Raw genomic sequence first — 14,412 nt, 5'->3', positions numbered from 1 at the left:
CCGCTGGGAACAAACATGAGTTTATCTTGTGTTGACTTTGGTTATCTGCGTTCCTGGCATCCTCCCAACCCTGTTGATTTACTACCGTTCCTTCACGCCTGGAATTCCTTTTCTTGCCCTGCCAGACTAATTACCTCATCTTGCCTTGATTGGACTTATAGTTACAGTTTTTGTTGACTGCATTTTGATTTTCTGCAGCCAAAGGCTTCTTCCTGGGAGAGTTTTTCTCCAGCCAGAAGGTGGAGAACATTAGCGACAACATTGGAGTTAATAAAGGGATTCTTACTGATTATCTGTGTTGCCTTTGTGCCACACCCCAGGTCATCCCACCAGCTCAGAGAGACCACCAAGGACTCCTCCTGTCAATCCTGAGCTATAAATATTCTCCTTTATTGATAGCACATTCGCCATTCTGCCTATCCCAAGATGCGAAGCAAGGGCTGTTCCAGAGTAGACAGTTATGGGCCTCTTCCTTTCCCCTCAAGCCCAGTGTGACTTCCTCACCTTATCCGAGAGGCTCCGCTTCTCCCTCCGGTCGCTCTCATCCACCTCCATGTTTTCGATCCCCGAATCCACATCGACCTGGGACAAGCTGGAAAGGGAGCAGAGGAACCCTTCAGACCTTCCAAACCTTCAGACCACTCCCCTGCTCCGAAGAGCAGTTACCCAGAACAGATGCTCCCAGCAAAGGAGGGCTTGGAGGGAAAAGCAACCCGATGGGCACAAAAACACCACAACTGTGCCATTGGCTTTTAATTGATGGATAACCAACTGCCCGGACACTGCTTGCTTTGGAACAAGCCAACATGACTCATGGAGGACAACTGCAGCACATTTCATTTCTCACCCCTTCCCACAGCTTGCGTTCTGTGGGGGAGTCTCTACGCAGGGCTGCCAAACAGAATTCAGCCCATGTGTGGGGAGAACAACATTTCAATTCTGCCGTCCCCCTAAAGCCATTATTCTAAGCTCTGGCTGGGTTTACAAATTTGTGTTTATCTGTACACACATTTGGACACGTTCCAGCCATCAGAAGACAAAGAGGAAAACCTACAGGGAGAACCTTAAGGGTTGCAAAACCAAATTTTAAAAAAGAGCTATTCCTCAAGCCTGGTAGAATAGAAATAGAATAGAATTCTTTATTGGCCAAGTGTGGTTGGACAGACAATGGCTGTGGATGAAACTGGGGAAGGCAAAGTCCAGCTGGGCAGAACAGGGGAGAGGTAGAGCAAGGGAGAAGGAATTCGGAGGAAGACCTAGGCTCACCCCCCTCTTCATCCTAGGGCACGCAGGGAGGAACGGAGAAGGGAGCAATGTGGGCTGCATGGCTTATGGGGGAGAAAAGGGCCCTGATTCCCTTCATTAGCTGCAGCTGGGAACACAAGTGTTTAAAAAGGGAAGCTGCACACAACAAACTGTTGGAAGCAAATCGTGAATTATCTTTTATTGTTGAGGCTTATCTGTGTTCCTGGCGTCTTCCCAACTGTGTGTGTTTTGCTGGCCTTTCAAGTCTGCAATTCCTTCTCCTTGCCCTGTCATGTTAATTGCTGCAGCGTGGTTTATGTGGATTTTTATTTACAGTTTGTATGTACTTTGTTTTTGGACTGAATTTCCTCCACTTAAAGACTGTTCTTGGGAGAGTTTTTTTTCTCCAGCCGAAGGTAACTTGGACATTGGGGGGCAAAGTTGGAGGTACTAAAGGGACTCTTCTTACTTATGTGACTGTGTCGCCTTTGTGCCACGCCCCAGGTCATCACAATATCAATTTAATAAATAAAATAAGGTTCTCCTACAGCTATCCGTGTCAGATAAAGAAATGCTGGTAAAATCCCAAGGGGTTACATCTTGGGATAACGTCCACCCAAGGCTGCCCTGAGCCAGGGACTGCATGAGGCCTCGCATACCTTTTCTCGCAGGAGACGCTATCGATATCCATGCTCTGGGACCGGGAAAGAGACTGGGACTGCGTTTCGAGGCTGTTGGAGGGCGAGCTGCTGAGCGAACTCACACCTTCGCTGCTCTGACTGCGGTGGGCAACACCTTCAGGAAAGAGGACAGGAAGGAATTTAGTCGATTCCCTTCCCAGCGTGTGCCCATGTGCACAAGCCTGCAGCTGGAAGCTGGGGAAAAAACAAGTTTACACGATAATCCGTTCCCTAAAAGTCTGTAGAGATTCTCAGTCAACCAGGTAGTGGTTGTCCCAAAGGTGCTTTTTTCAGGAGGTAACTGGACTTTGAGTTGTTTTTTTCTTTTGGAGATATTTTGCTTCTCATGCAAGAAACTTCTTCAACTTTGACAGAACGGTGGGGAACGGAAGGATTTATATTCCTTGCAGGCAGCTAGTCATTTGCATCCTTTTTGAGGGTCGTTGAGGCCACTTGGAGTTTTATGTGTCCTCAGGGTCACCTGAGTAGTGCTTTAGATAAATCTCCAAGTGCTTCAAATCTTGCAAAGTTTCTGATGGGTGGCCTTTACTACCCAGAATTCCCTAGCTTGCCAAGACCGTTGCTGAGAATTCTGGGAGTCCATTCTTCTGAACCTTATCAAAATTAAGAAGCACGACTAGAAATTCAAGGAAAAGGATTTATGTTCTCCACTATACCTCCCCCGTTTTCCAGTTTTTACCCTTCCAGCCAATTCCCGTGAATTAACTTGATGCTGATGCAAATGTTTTAAGTTTAAAGTGTAAAGAAACCAGAAATCCAAGTTCAAATAGAATGCCAGCATGTATTTTAAAATAAAAAAATCTTGTTCTTCTCACATAAACCAAGGGTTTTCTGGGTCAACCAACCATCCCAATACAGCATCCCTCAATTGTATCACTCTGCTATCCATCATCCCCAATCAGTTCGGTTATTTTGACAACATTGGGAACTGTAGGATGGCCAAGGTATAAAACGAAACTTTAAATACTGCCTAATTGTCTTCTCTTGCCTCGGAGCTTCTTAGAATCTCAGTGACCAAAGTGGCATCAAAGCCTTTGTAAATAATAATAATAAAAAAAATGGTTTAATGTGCCACCGAAACTATTTTTAAACCCGGTGGGAACAACTTGGCTTTAACAGGTCACACAGCACATTTAAGAGCATTAATAAGATAAAAGAAACCAACCTTCTTTCTCATTCGGTGTCACATCCCAATTAATCAAGCACTTAAAATGTTTTAGCTCTGGAATGAACAGTATGTATGTGTGCGACATTCACACAAACACACACACCCCTCAGTAATTTGTCATGAAAGCAATTTTCGCTCCCCACCCCCCAAACTCTTTCTAAATATGTTTCTCTCCTCTCGGTAAACATGAACCTGACATTCCCAGATGGTCAAACCGATTTAAGGCCAAACCAAGGGAGAAGCTGCCCACAGAGAAATCTCGATTGTTATTATCTCCTCTCAATGACAAGGCCAATCTGCTGAATGGCTGCTTAAGCAGGCAGCAAGAGGGAGGGAGGGAGGGAGGGAGGGAAGGAGGAGGCAGCCGCATGACGGTTTGGCTTGCCTGGCTAAGCAGCCACTTCCTTCACCTTCAAGGCCAGCTGTTCTGCAAGCTACAGCAATCTCTATGGGAGAGTATGTAGTTGTCAAAAGCAGCCAGGTTACCCCCACTCTCATTTTCAGAAGATGCTTCAAAGATGGCTTGTAGGGTTCCATTTTAGTTTTGAAATAAGCCTGTCAAACCCTGTGGGGTTTGCCATACTGGGAGAGGTGATGGAGGTGTAGACCGGGGGGCTACAGCGGTGTGCCGACGAATGCTGCGGATCAGTTCTGTGACGGGGAGGCACTAGGCAAACGGCTCCGAAGCACCAGTGGTAGGCCAATGATCGGCTGATTGATGCAGCATCAGCAATGGGCCAATGATCAGCTGTTCCGGCCTGCAGACCGGCCCGGCGGCGAGCAATCGGCTGACCCAAGGCACAGCTGGCCGTGGGACATGGACAGCACCGGTGGAAGGGCGTGGCTCGTCTGGATATAATGCACTGGAAGGTGGATGCTCCCAGCGCTAATTTTACCATCTTTGATGAATTTTTCTTTGGGAACTCATTGCATGCTAGAGTCTGGCTAAATAAATCCAGTTAGCCTCCATATGAGTGGCGTCTTAATACTGGTTTAAGTCCAGACCTCAGATCCTTGAGAAAGCCATTATAGGCTGTAAAATCTGGTGACTGCAGAGGACAATGCTCAAACCCAGCGAGGACTGGATTTCATTTCTTTAAACTTCCTTGTTCGCTCCCACGAAACGACAAGAAAGAATGGCAGCTTCCTTACGGCTCTTAACCCAATTCACATGTCCCAACACTGGCCTTGCGGGAAAAGCCATGAACAAAGGAAAACTGGCATGGTTTGTCTCACCCCAAATCATCCTAAAGAATTGGCATTAAGCTGGCAGTGGCTTACCTGACGCACCGATTGGCGAGGTAGCAGGGGTCATAGTGTGAACATTGAGCCCAAGGTTGTGGGGTGCCCCTGAAGACGGTGCTGGGACCGGCTGCCCTGGGGGGCTCTCCCTCTGCGGAGACGTAAGCGGGGTGGTGGGCTGGGAAGAAGGTCCGCCAGCAAGTCGGGCCAGGCGCCTCCGACGGATCTGCATAACAACCAGGACACTGTGAGTTACAAAGAGCCTTCATGGCGCAGTGGTTAGAGTGCAGTTCTGCAGGCTACTTCTATCAACTGCTGGCTGCCTGCAATCTGGCAGTTCAAATCTCACCAGGTTCAAAGTTGACAGCCTTCCATCCTTCCGAGGTGGGTCAAAGGAGGACCCAGATTGTTGGGGGCAAAAGGCTGACTCTGTAAACTGCTTAGAGAGGGCTGTAAAGCACTGTGAAGCGATAAATAAGTGCTATTGTTATTTTCTTTCCTTCTTCCCTCCCTCCTTCCTTCATTCCCAGTGGTTAGAATGCAGCATTGCAAGTTAACTCTGCCCACTGCCAGCAGTTTGATCCTGACCGACTGGCTCAAGGTTGACTCATCCTTCCAAGGAGGGTAAAATGAGGACCCAAATTGTTGCGGGCAATAGGCTGACTCTGTAAACCACTTAGAGAGGGCTGTAACGGCACTGTAAAGCTGTATATAAGTCTAAGTGCTATTGCTACTGGATTTCAGCCCTTCAGAGTTCCAGAAGGTCTTGAACAATGTTTACCTCAGCTTTCAAAAACAGACCTGATGACCCGGGTAGAAGGTCAAAGGCAGAATGTTTAACAAGAATTCCAAATTCAGGAAGTCATCCACATCTTGCCAAATAGCTTCGTCCCACATCAAACCATACACGCCAATGGTTCAGTGACGGGCTGTCACTGGGAAGGAGCCACTTTCATTCCAACAAATTCTTAACCAGGCACCACCACCCATCTCCCCCTCCCCTTCCCCGAGAGAATCGCAAACAACATTTTCCCGGAAATGGATACAGCGCACGAGGAAAACATGTTGCGGTGTTCATTCCACGGCTCAGAGGAAGCTCTATTATTAGCAACCAGGCCAGATCCTCCCTACAACCTTACGTAACAAGTCGAACCCATCCTGCTCTCATCTTTTGAACCTGAAGAATGTCTCCTGAGGAAGGCTCCCTCTCTCCCCCATCCTTGCAAGGGGCCAAAGCTCCTTCTTAAAGCTCCTCTTTGCCCACATTACCCGACACCCTAAAAAGCGGGTGAAAGGTTCTTCAAAACTTTCACAACGAAAGCTGTTCTTTCCATCCTGCAAGACCTAAATTTAACAGGTTAAAGTCCACCTCCCCGGGTTGAAGGAAGCTGAGGTTATTACAGGTAGCCTTCCACTTACAACCATTCGTGACCATTCGAAGTTACAACAGCGTTGAAAAAGTGACGAGGGATCGTTTTTCACTCTTACTATTGCGGCATCCCCAAGGTCAGGGGATCAAAATTCAGACGCTTGGCAGCTGACAGATGTTTATTGACGGTCGCAGTGCCCCAGGGTCAGGTTCTGACAAGCAAAATCAGTAGGGGAGCCAACTTCACTGAACGGCTACTTTAACGACTCCAGCGACTGACTTAGCTGTGGCCAGGAAGGTCGTAAAATGGGGGCAAAACTCCCTCAACAAGTGTGCCACTTAGCAACAGAAAGGACTACCTGTATGTAAATTTCATTATTTCTGGAATAATAACGGAAAGGACGCTCTGTGATGGTTGGCAACGTTTAACATGAAGTTATGGACTTGTAGTGTTTTGTCTACAACAGCAGTCTCCAAACTTGGAGACTTTAAGTGCTTTGCTGGCTGAGGAATTCTGGGAGTTGAAGTCCACAGGTCTTAAAGTTGCCAAGTTTGGGGCCCCCTGTTCTACAGGAAGAAGACACAACTTTGAACGACTCCAGAGAAAAAGAGGCTTATAAGCCCATTGCAGGAAGCACAGAAAAGTACATGATGAAAAGATTCGGCCGCTGACCAAAAATGTAGGTCAGGGTACTTTGTTTTAATCAGAGAGTCAGTGAAAGCTGACTCAACTCATAGAAATTAGGCTGAAATTATTATTTTCCTGCAAAGAATTGTCTGTCTTGAATAAAGGTCTGCTGCACTTGAGGCTGAATATTTCTTGGCCAGAAAAAAGGTTGAAAATAAAAAAGAAAAGAGTCTTATCCTTGGCCAAATCACGGGAATGGCTAATCCAATGATTCCTAATCTTTGCAAGGTCCGGATATATGACCTTCAACGGCCCACTCTTATTGAGTACACTCAGTACTAGTCATGCTGGGGAAGTTATGAGAGTCCATACATCTGGAAGTTGTCCAAAACTCACAAACGTTCTTGGGACCTTTGGGCAAGTGCTTCTCCAGCTCAACTTGGAACCACCAGGTGTCTACATACAAAGTAGATAAAGGTAAAGATTCCCTTCGCGCATGTGTGCTAGTCGTTTCTGGCTCTAGGGGGCTGGTGCTCATCTCCATTACAAAGCCGAAGGAAACGCTGTTTCCCGTCCCACCAAAATAGGGGTCCCTATTTTTCTACTTGCATTTTTTTTTTTACGTGCTTTCGAACTGCTAGGTTGGCAGAAGCTGGAACCAGTTAACGGGAGCTCACTCCGTGACGTGGCGCTAGGGATGTCAAACCGTTGGAACTGCCAACCTTTCTGATCGACAAGATCAGCGTCTCAAGCCACTGAGCCACCCCATCCCTGTGGTGGGGGCAAAGTAGGAGTCAACCATAAAGCCCGAGAGATGGCAACGAGGGATATTGCTTCAATAGGAGTAAGACGGTCATTCATCCATCTCTAGGAGGAGATTACCAAGATTACCATTTGGTGACACAATATAAAGATGGGCAGGAAGCACTCGGGGCTTACCCACAGGAAGTAATGAAGTGGGACCAATCATGGCTGAGAAAGGTGCTATTATTCCACCTACAAGCAGAGGCATTATTACTGAAAGGACTAACCCATAGCTTAGTCTTTTACCCAGTCAACTTAATTAGCTACTCTTATTTATTATTTAAAGCACATCTCTTCTTTCTCGCCTCAAAGGCTCCCAGGGTGACTGACCTTTATAATTAAAACTAGACTGGTCATTCAAAAAGGCATTGTACAGAAAGCAAAAAAAAGGATGGAAAAGTGGGGGAAAGGTGCGCCAGATATTGTCGTATTTACAACAGACGTTATGCCCATTTGCAAACCTAGATGGGCTGATTTGCACTGAGAAACAAAGTTCTACCCGCCCACCCCACTCCCGGTCAAGTTTCAGGTACCCTGAAAGACTGCAAAAGCAGGACTGGTTTGATGCAGTTTCCCATTAAAAAGAACTCCAAAACCTCCAGGTAATGTCAAAAAATAAGATTCAAGTTCCAATAAAGGAGAATGTTTGTAGCTCAAGGTTGAAATGAGGAGTCCTTGGCGCTCTCTGGGCTTGTTTGTTTTCTTGCAGACATTTCATGACCCTAACTAGGTCACATCATGAGTGCTACTAGGAAGGAAGGAAGGAAATGTATTGCTCGGGGTTGACATGAGGGGTCCTTGGTGCTCTCTGAGCTTGTCTTCTTGCAGATGTTTCATTACCCTGTGTAACATCTGCACCCTAGTTAGGGTAATGAAACATCTGCAAGAAGACAAGCTCAGAGAGCACCAAGGACCCCCTGAAGATTCAAGTTCTCTGCACTCAGGAAAGAATTATAAATCGAATAATGTAATCAAACCAGGCTTTCTATCCAAGCTTCCCAATATACTCAGAAAGTGCCAGGCCAAAAGGGACCGCAAGAGAAAGTGTTTCCCTCCCCTCTCAAGGGCTGGCATAACAACAGACCTTTCTTCTCATTCCATTCCTCCCCAGGCCCTTTGTTCCCTTGGCTTCCTGTCTGCCCCCAGGATGCTTTCACGCTGTTGATGTACTCCATTCGCCAGCAATAAACTAGCTTTCTTCTCCGGTGGCTATCTAGAGTCCCAAAAGTGAGGTGGACAGCCAGTGGAAATCGAATAAGCAAACTATCGCTTGCTTGCAGGCCCTGTTTAAACATTGTCTGAGGCTGCACATAAAATGCATTATGGTTTAGCATAAAGCATGCCCAGAGGAAAAAAATAATAATACAAGCGACCCTATTTAAGTAGGCCAACCTGAGATGCGGAATAGGTCTTGCAACCTGAGTTAGAATCCCCCCACAAATCTGCTATTCTAATTCCAATCAGGATGTGCCACCATTCCTCCATTTAAGCGATCCCGTCTTTTTTTCCCCCTCTTCCATGTCTCTGTTGGAAGGGTGGCCTTGCCTGCCCACCCTTCTACAGCAGAGAGCAAGTACTTGGCAATGGGCCCCATGTGCAGAGGTAGGTTCTTACTGAAACAGCAAATGCTTGGTAAATTATTACCTTCCTCCAACCAGCACCGCGTCATCTTGATGCTTTGGAAGCCGTGGAATGACTTTGCATAAAGATGCCTGTTGTTGCAATCTGATCTCCCCAATGGAAAGATGATACAACCCAGCATATTGAAGGAACAGTGGGGAGGGAGAGTTGGGAGAAAACTAAAGGTGTTCTTTTGAAGCTGACCACGACGGCCAGGTCCTATACAAGAGGAGTACCAATCATTTCCAGGCTGAACACCCAGCACAAATCCCTTCCTGTTTACTTACTTTTCCCTTCTATGATAGTCCTGAACATTGCTACCTTTCCCCCCCCAGGGAGGTTCCCTCAAGTCACCATGATGAGGTAATCATGATGTAGTTCCAGATGGTAGGGCAGGAATTCCACCACTCAGATATATACGCCCCTGTGTGGCATCTGTAATTCCATGGGCCAATTTTGTATTTGGAAACAAATAATTCTTAAGCACCACCTGCATCGGGCACAGAGTATCCCAAACAGAAATAATCCTGGCTTCAAGGGTACCTAGCAAAGGTTGATCTAACCTACTTTTGGAGGATCTTCCTAAGAAATCTTTTACTTAGCTGGAAAATATCTCCTCCTGCAACCAAGATGCGTAACAAACAACCTTGAGAGAGCTTGGAATAGAGCCCCACTGCATCTCCATCCAGAAGGCCAACTAGAATGCTGATAAATGTAAAGACAAATTAAAATCTCTATTTATGGCAACTTCTTTCTGGTCAATGATTACACACTGGTTATTGTGCCTATAAACCTTCAAACTTGACAGCTTTAAGACTTGTGGACTTCAACTCCCAGAATTCCTCCTCCAGTCCACATTAGCTCAGGAATTCTGGGATTTGAAGTCCACAAGTCCTAAACTTGCCAAGTTTGAAGACCCTTGGTATAAACAATTGCAGACGGATTTTAGTTGGTTTCAAGTAGCCTTTTTAAACTAATAGTCAAGAAGGTTTGACATGTTTGGTTCCTGTTCCACAACAGCAGATCCACCCACTGACTTCTCACTGTTTAGTTTACAGAGGAGTAGTTGGGTGGGAGAGAATTACTAGAATCAACTCACTTGTTTCCAATTACTTACTGTATTCCCAGCCCAAATGTGATACCATTTTCAAAGCAGGACACTCAATATTCCTAAAGTGCTCCTAGGTTTTTACTTTTGCAGCTTAGCATAGTGAATACTTCCTTGCTAACTAGGATGAACCATCAGCAAACACAGGTAAACATGCTGTAAATTGTTCCATTTAACAACCACACACAGAGTTAAGTGCTCACAAAATACAGCTTATTAGTTTAGATAGCAGGATTTATAGGAATATGCCGCAAACTAACACTATTTTTCCAGCTATCCAGTCCCATATCTTTTAATAATTTCCCTGTCCAGAGCTTCCACCAAAAGGTTGGGCATACCAAGATTAGTACAGTTGGTCCTTGATTTATGACAATTGAGCCAGAAACCTCTGTTGCTAAGTGAGACATTTGTTAAGTGAGTTTTGCCTCATTTTAAGGCCTTTCTTCCCACAGTTAAGTGAATCACTGCATTTGTTAAACTAGTAACATAGTTAAGTGAATCTGGCTTCCCCATTGATTTTTCTTCTCTAGTTACAAAATATGAGTCAATTTCCAAGTCTGAATTGTGATCACATGACCCTGGCGATGCTATAACGGTTGTGTGAAAAATCGGTTATAAGTAACCTTTTTTAGTGCTTTTGTAACTTCAGTTACTAAACAAACTGTTGTAAGTCAAGGACTATCTGTATTTAAACTGGATTGCCTTCAAAACATAGTTTGAACTGAGCTTAGACACCATAGCTTGGAAGCCATTATAGTTCATGGTTATAGACCAATCCTACAATCAAAGGTAAGGATTGCAGCCTGTGATCTGGTCTATTGAACTAAGTTTCCTATGAATCCAAGATTTTCACCCTTTGGGGGAAAAACCCCCCACACCTTTGATCACAGTTCCTAAATCACCTTTCTCCAGCCAGATGCCTTTTGGTTGGGAGTCATGGAAGCTTAAATCCAGTTTATCTCAAAGGAATCAAGTTAGAGAAGCTTTCCTAAACCACGGAATTTACTTGCACATCTTCACGCTACTAGTTATTCCACTGTTTGATTCTGATTTCACCTAACATTTCAGTACTGTGCTTTTTCTTTCTGAAAGTGTGAATTCTAGTTTTAAATTGTTTTAGGAATTTATTCTAAGACTCACTAAGATGAAAACTACATATGGAAGTTTATTCATGTGACGAAAGTTTTCCTTCTTAGAACAGATAAGGTAAAATTTTGTTATGCTCTTCACCTTGTCTTATGTTAGACTAGTTCATCACCCAGAAACACAAATGTATTAAAAATGTCCAACAGATGATCAATTAGACCTAAATGTTTTTTAGATAAGATTTTCAACATGTTTTAATTGGCAACATACACATTTCCATTATAGAAGAGGGGAAGAAAAGATTAGGAAGGTTTAGAATGAAGAGAAATGGAGAAAACATATACTACAACATACTGCCTTCCCTGCTTAGTTGCAGTCATTTTAAAATATTTTATAAGGCTGAGCACAACATACTAAGCCTGAATAAAATAAAGGACATCCTTTAAGACAGGAAATACTCTCAAGAACACCTCACTCTCTTAATAACCAACAACCTCCTAGTAATGTAATAGTAATGTAACCTGTCACATGGTGGTATTTAAGTTCATTTGAAAAAAAAAGTTAATTTAATATTTTCACATATGCAGACCTGTTAATGTAACTTACACATCCTACCTTCCTGGCTGTCAGCTCAGACTGGGACTCTCAAAAGTTACAAAGATTTACAACAGACCACAAAAGGGGGGGGGGGATTCAAGAGTCTTCTAAGCTCTCTAACATTTTTGTCCTATCTCCCTTAAAACCCACCTTTAAAATAGCAATGAAAAACCCTGAAAATACCTGCCTTTAAAAAAAATAATAACTGGTTACCGTCAAACTTGGTTTTTGAACAGAAATCAATTCTAAAATCTTGAATTATAAGTGAGCAGGTACCAAAAAAAAGGAGAAATTATTAGGACAACCCCACCAATTTTATCCCAATGTACAGAACCTTCACTTCTCCTGCCCAACTCTTGTACCTAAAAGGTCTGCACAAAGCACCTTCAGTACAACCAGACAAACACACATTTCCTGGTTATCATCTGCCCCCACCACCACACACACAAACAAAACTTACCTCATCGGCACTCAACTCCTCCATAGTTTTCCTCTTAATGGTGGAAGGCGGTTGGGGGAGGAAGGCTCCGCTGCTTCCCTCGAGGGAGGTGCTTGGATGGATGGATGGATGGAGGAGGAGGAAATGGCTTTCGGTTAACAACCCCTGTCCTGGTCGCTGCCTCTTTCCCTAAGGAGCTCTCAGAAGTGCATAGTCAGAGGCGAAGAGCAACCCCGTCCGTCCCCCTCTACCCACTCCGGATAGATAGATCTGCCTTAGGGTCCTTCCTCCCAGCTTCGTCTCGCCTGAACTGCATCCACCGCCCGCCCTCCAAGCCGGTTTGCTCCTCCTCCTCCAGACCCTGCTCGGTTATCTAAACTGGTCCCCACTCCAATCCCGGGGTTTAGGAGCGCCCTACGGCCGCCACCCTCACAAGGCTCCCGTCCTTCCCTTCACATCCAGCGCGCCTTCCTCCCGGCGGCCTATTTTAGATTGCCGGGGCTGAAGCCCTACCTGTCCTGAGGCCCCACCTGTGTAGAGACCACACACACACACACACTGGGCTGCTCCCTCACTCCTCTTCGGGGGTCCCAAGGGAGCCGCTGGGCCTCGGGCCTTCCCACCGCTGCTTCTCCCCCGAGCGCAGGCTGCCTTGTAGATGCGCCAGCAGGCCCGGGGGTCCCATAGGGAGCCTTCCCCTCGCCTTCCCGTCCTCACCAGGCCCTCCTCGGCGACCCTCTGACGGGCAGGCCCACTCGGTTCCCCCACCTCCTTGGGCCTGAGGAAGCCCCCCCACTTTTGGAAGCTCCCCCTGGCCCCGTGTTAGGCGGGCGGGGAGGCAACGCTCACCGGCTTAAAGGCCCCGCGCCTCCCAACTCCCGCCCACGCGTGACCGCCGGAGCCCCACTTTTCCCCTCAGCCGCTGCCTCCCCACACGGAGATTATTCATCAAAACAAGAAGGCGGCGGCGGCCATCTTGGCGTCGGATCACGTGACCTCCGCTCCGCCGCGCTGTGCGTGAGTGGCGCCCGAGGCTCAGGGACGCATGCGCGGGCCTCGCAAGACCGCGATAAGATGGGAAGCCAGGTCCGGGAGGAGGAGGAGGAGGAGGAGGTGGAGCCCCACTATCTGACACCCAGGAATGATGGGCAGCATTGGCCAATAGCAGCAAGGAAAAAGGACCTTCCCACTGGATTATAAGCGAACATCGGTTCGGGGGTTAGCCAATGAGGAGAAAGAGGAGGTGGGGGAAAAAAAAAAGAGCCCATCCTCTCTGTCGTCTCACGCCAGGCTGAATCCAAAGCAAGCTACCGTAACGCGGGGCAGTGGGCGGGGCTTGTTGGGGCCTGCGCCATAGCGACAGGTGGAGGGCCAAGGGCGGGGGGGGGGGAGAGGGCGGAGCCAAAATGGCGCTAAAATCAAAAGCTGTCAAAATTAAATGGAGCTTGTTAAATGAAACAAATATAAAATAGGAATAAAAGCGACACAAAAGCAGACGATTTCTTCTTGTGTCGTGTAATGTGATCATTAATTTGCCATCATGGTGAATGGCACATTTCAAGATTTTTTTAAAAAAGCTTTAGAAAGAGGCTGCGTTCACCATGCACACCTTATGTTCCATTTTCTAGATCTGTACCACAAATGAGTTCATCTTAAAGTGGAAAATAGATCGAGTTGTTTTTTACTTCCATGGGTTTTAAAAAGCATTGACACTATTAAACTAATTTATTATCAAAGGTTTGGGGTGGGGACAAAAAATAATTTTAAACAATATAAATCACAGAATAACAGACTAGAAGGAGAAGGAGTGTCTCCCCTCCACTCACAAGGCAAAGGGAAAAATACTTTCAGGGGGTGCCTGACCTGCTTTGAAACTAATACATTTTTGGGGTGCTCATGGCCCCCATATGCACTTGCAAGGAAACTAATTGGGGGTGCAGTTCAAATTCTGGCAGTCACACAGCACAACACACCAAGCTCAATTCAGGTTCAGGTTCATCCTCCTAAACCTGGTTAATTCAATATCTAGGTTAAGAGTCGTGTGAATAAGGCCAGATCCTGCTCTCTAGCTCATTTCAGACAAAGGAGCAGAGCAGTGTTAAATAATCCACAGGTAGCAAAAAATCATGAGGACTTTTTTCCAACTGATAATACCAAGCATCCAGGTGGTTTGTGACCTTGGTCCAGATTTCTACCCTGTTTGGAAATTCTCCTGCAAGTGGGAAATTGCATGTGGGATGCCTCCTCCCAACAAAAGGAAGAAGTCAACCTGGTTGGAAAGGCACCTATAACATGCTAAGCCAGCAATCATGGTTTACAAAGGGAAAATTGGGGTCAGATATTCAGATAACATGCAAAACCAGAGAGGAAAATGCAGGCACACCCTACCACATCTTAATGTATTG

At 46.0% G+C, this 14,412-nt stretch overlaps 1 protein-coding gene across 4 annotated transcripts in view; it reads right to left on the bottom strand.

The window, feature by feature from the left end:
• UBE4B (ubiquitination factor E4B) overlaps positions 1–13,020 on the bottom strand; it is a 44,733-nt gene extending 31,713 nt beyond the window's left edge. The window contains exons 1-4 of one of the 4 annotated variants that reach the window (XM_087915038.1): positions 12,029–13,020; positions 4,405–4,582; positions 1,905–2,040; positions 505–592 (exon numbers count right to left, since the gene is read on the bottom strand). In XM_087915038.1, coding sequence (XP_087771164.1) covers positions 505–592; positions 1,905–2,040; positions 4,405–4,582; positions 12,029–12,052 — 426 coding nt within the window. In that variant the 5' untranslated portion in view covers positions 12,053–13,020. Of the gene's footprint in view, positions 1–504; positions 593–1,904; positions 2,041–4,395; positions 4,583–12,028 lie in introns of all 4 variants that reach the window. The other 3 variants (XM_087915037.1, XM_087915035.1, XM_087915036.1) reach the window with 3 other exon arrangements.
• Between the last annotated feature and the right edge of the window lie 1,392 nt (positions 13,021–14,412).

Source organism: Pseudonaja textilis, chromosome 18 (assembly GCF_049901715.1).
Source record: "Pseudonaja textilis isolate UNSWEBS1 chromosome 18, rPseTex1.2, whole genome shotgun sequence".
In the NCBI taxonomy this organism is placed as follows: domain Eukaryota; kingdom Metazoa; phylum Chordata; class Lepidosauria; order Squamata; family Elapidae; genus Pseudonaja; species Pseudonaja textilis.
Note: the sequence above shows the minus strand (reverse complement) of the source record. Positions and strands in the feature narration are given on the sequence as shown.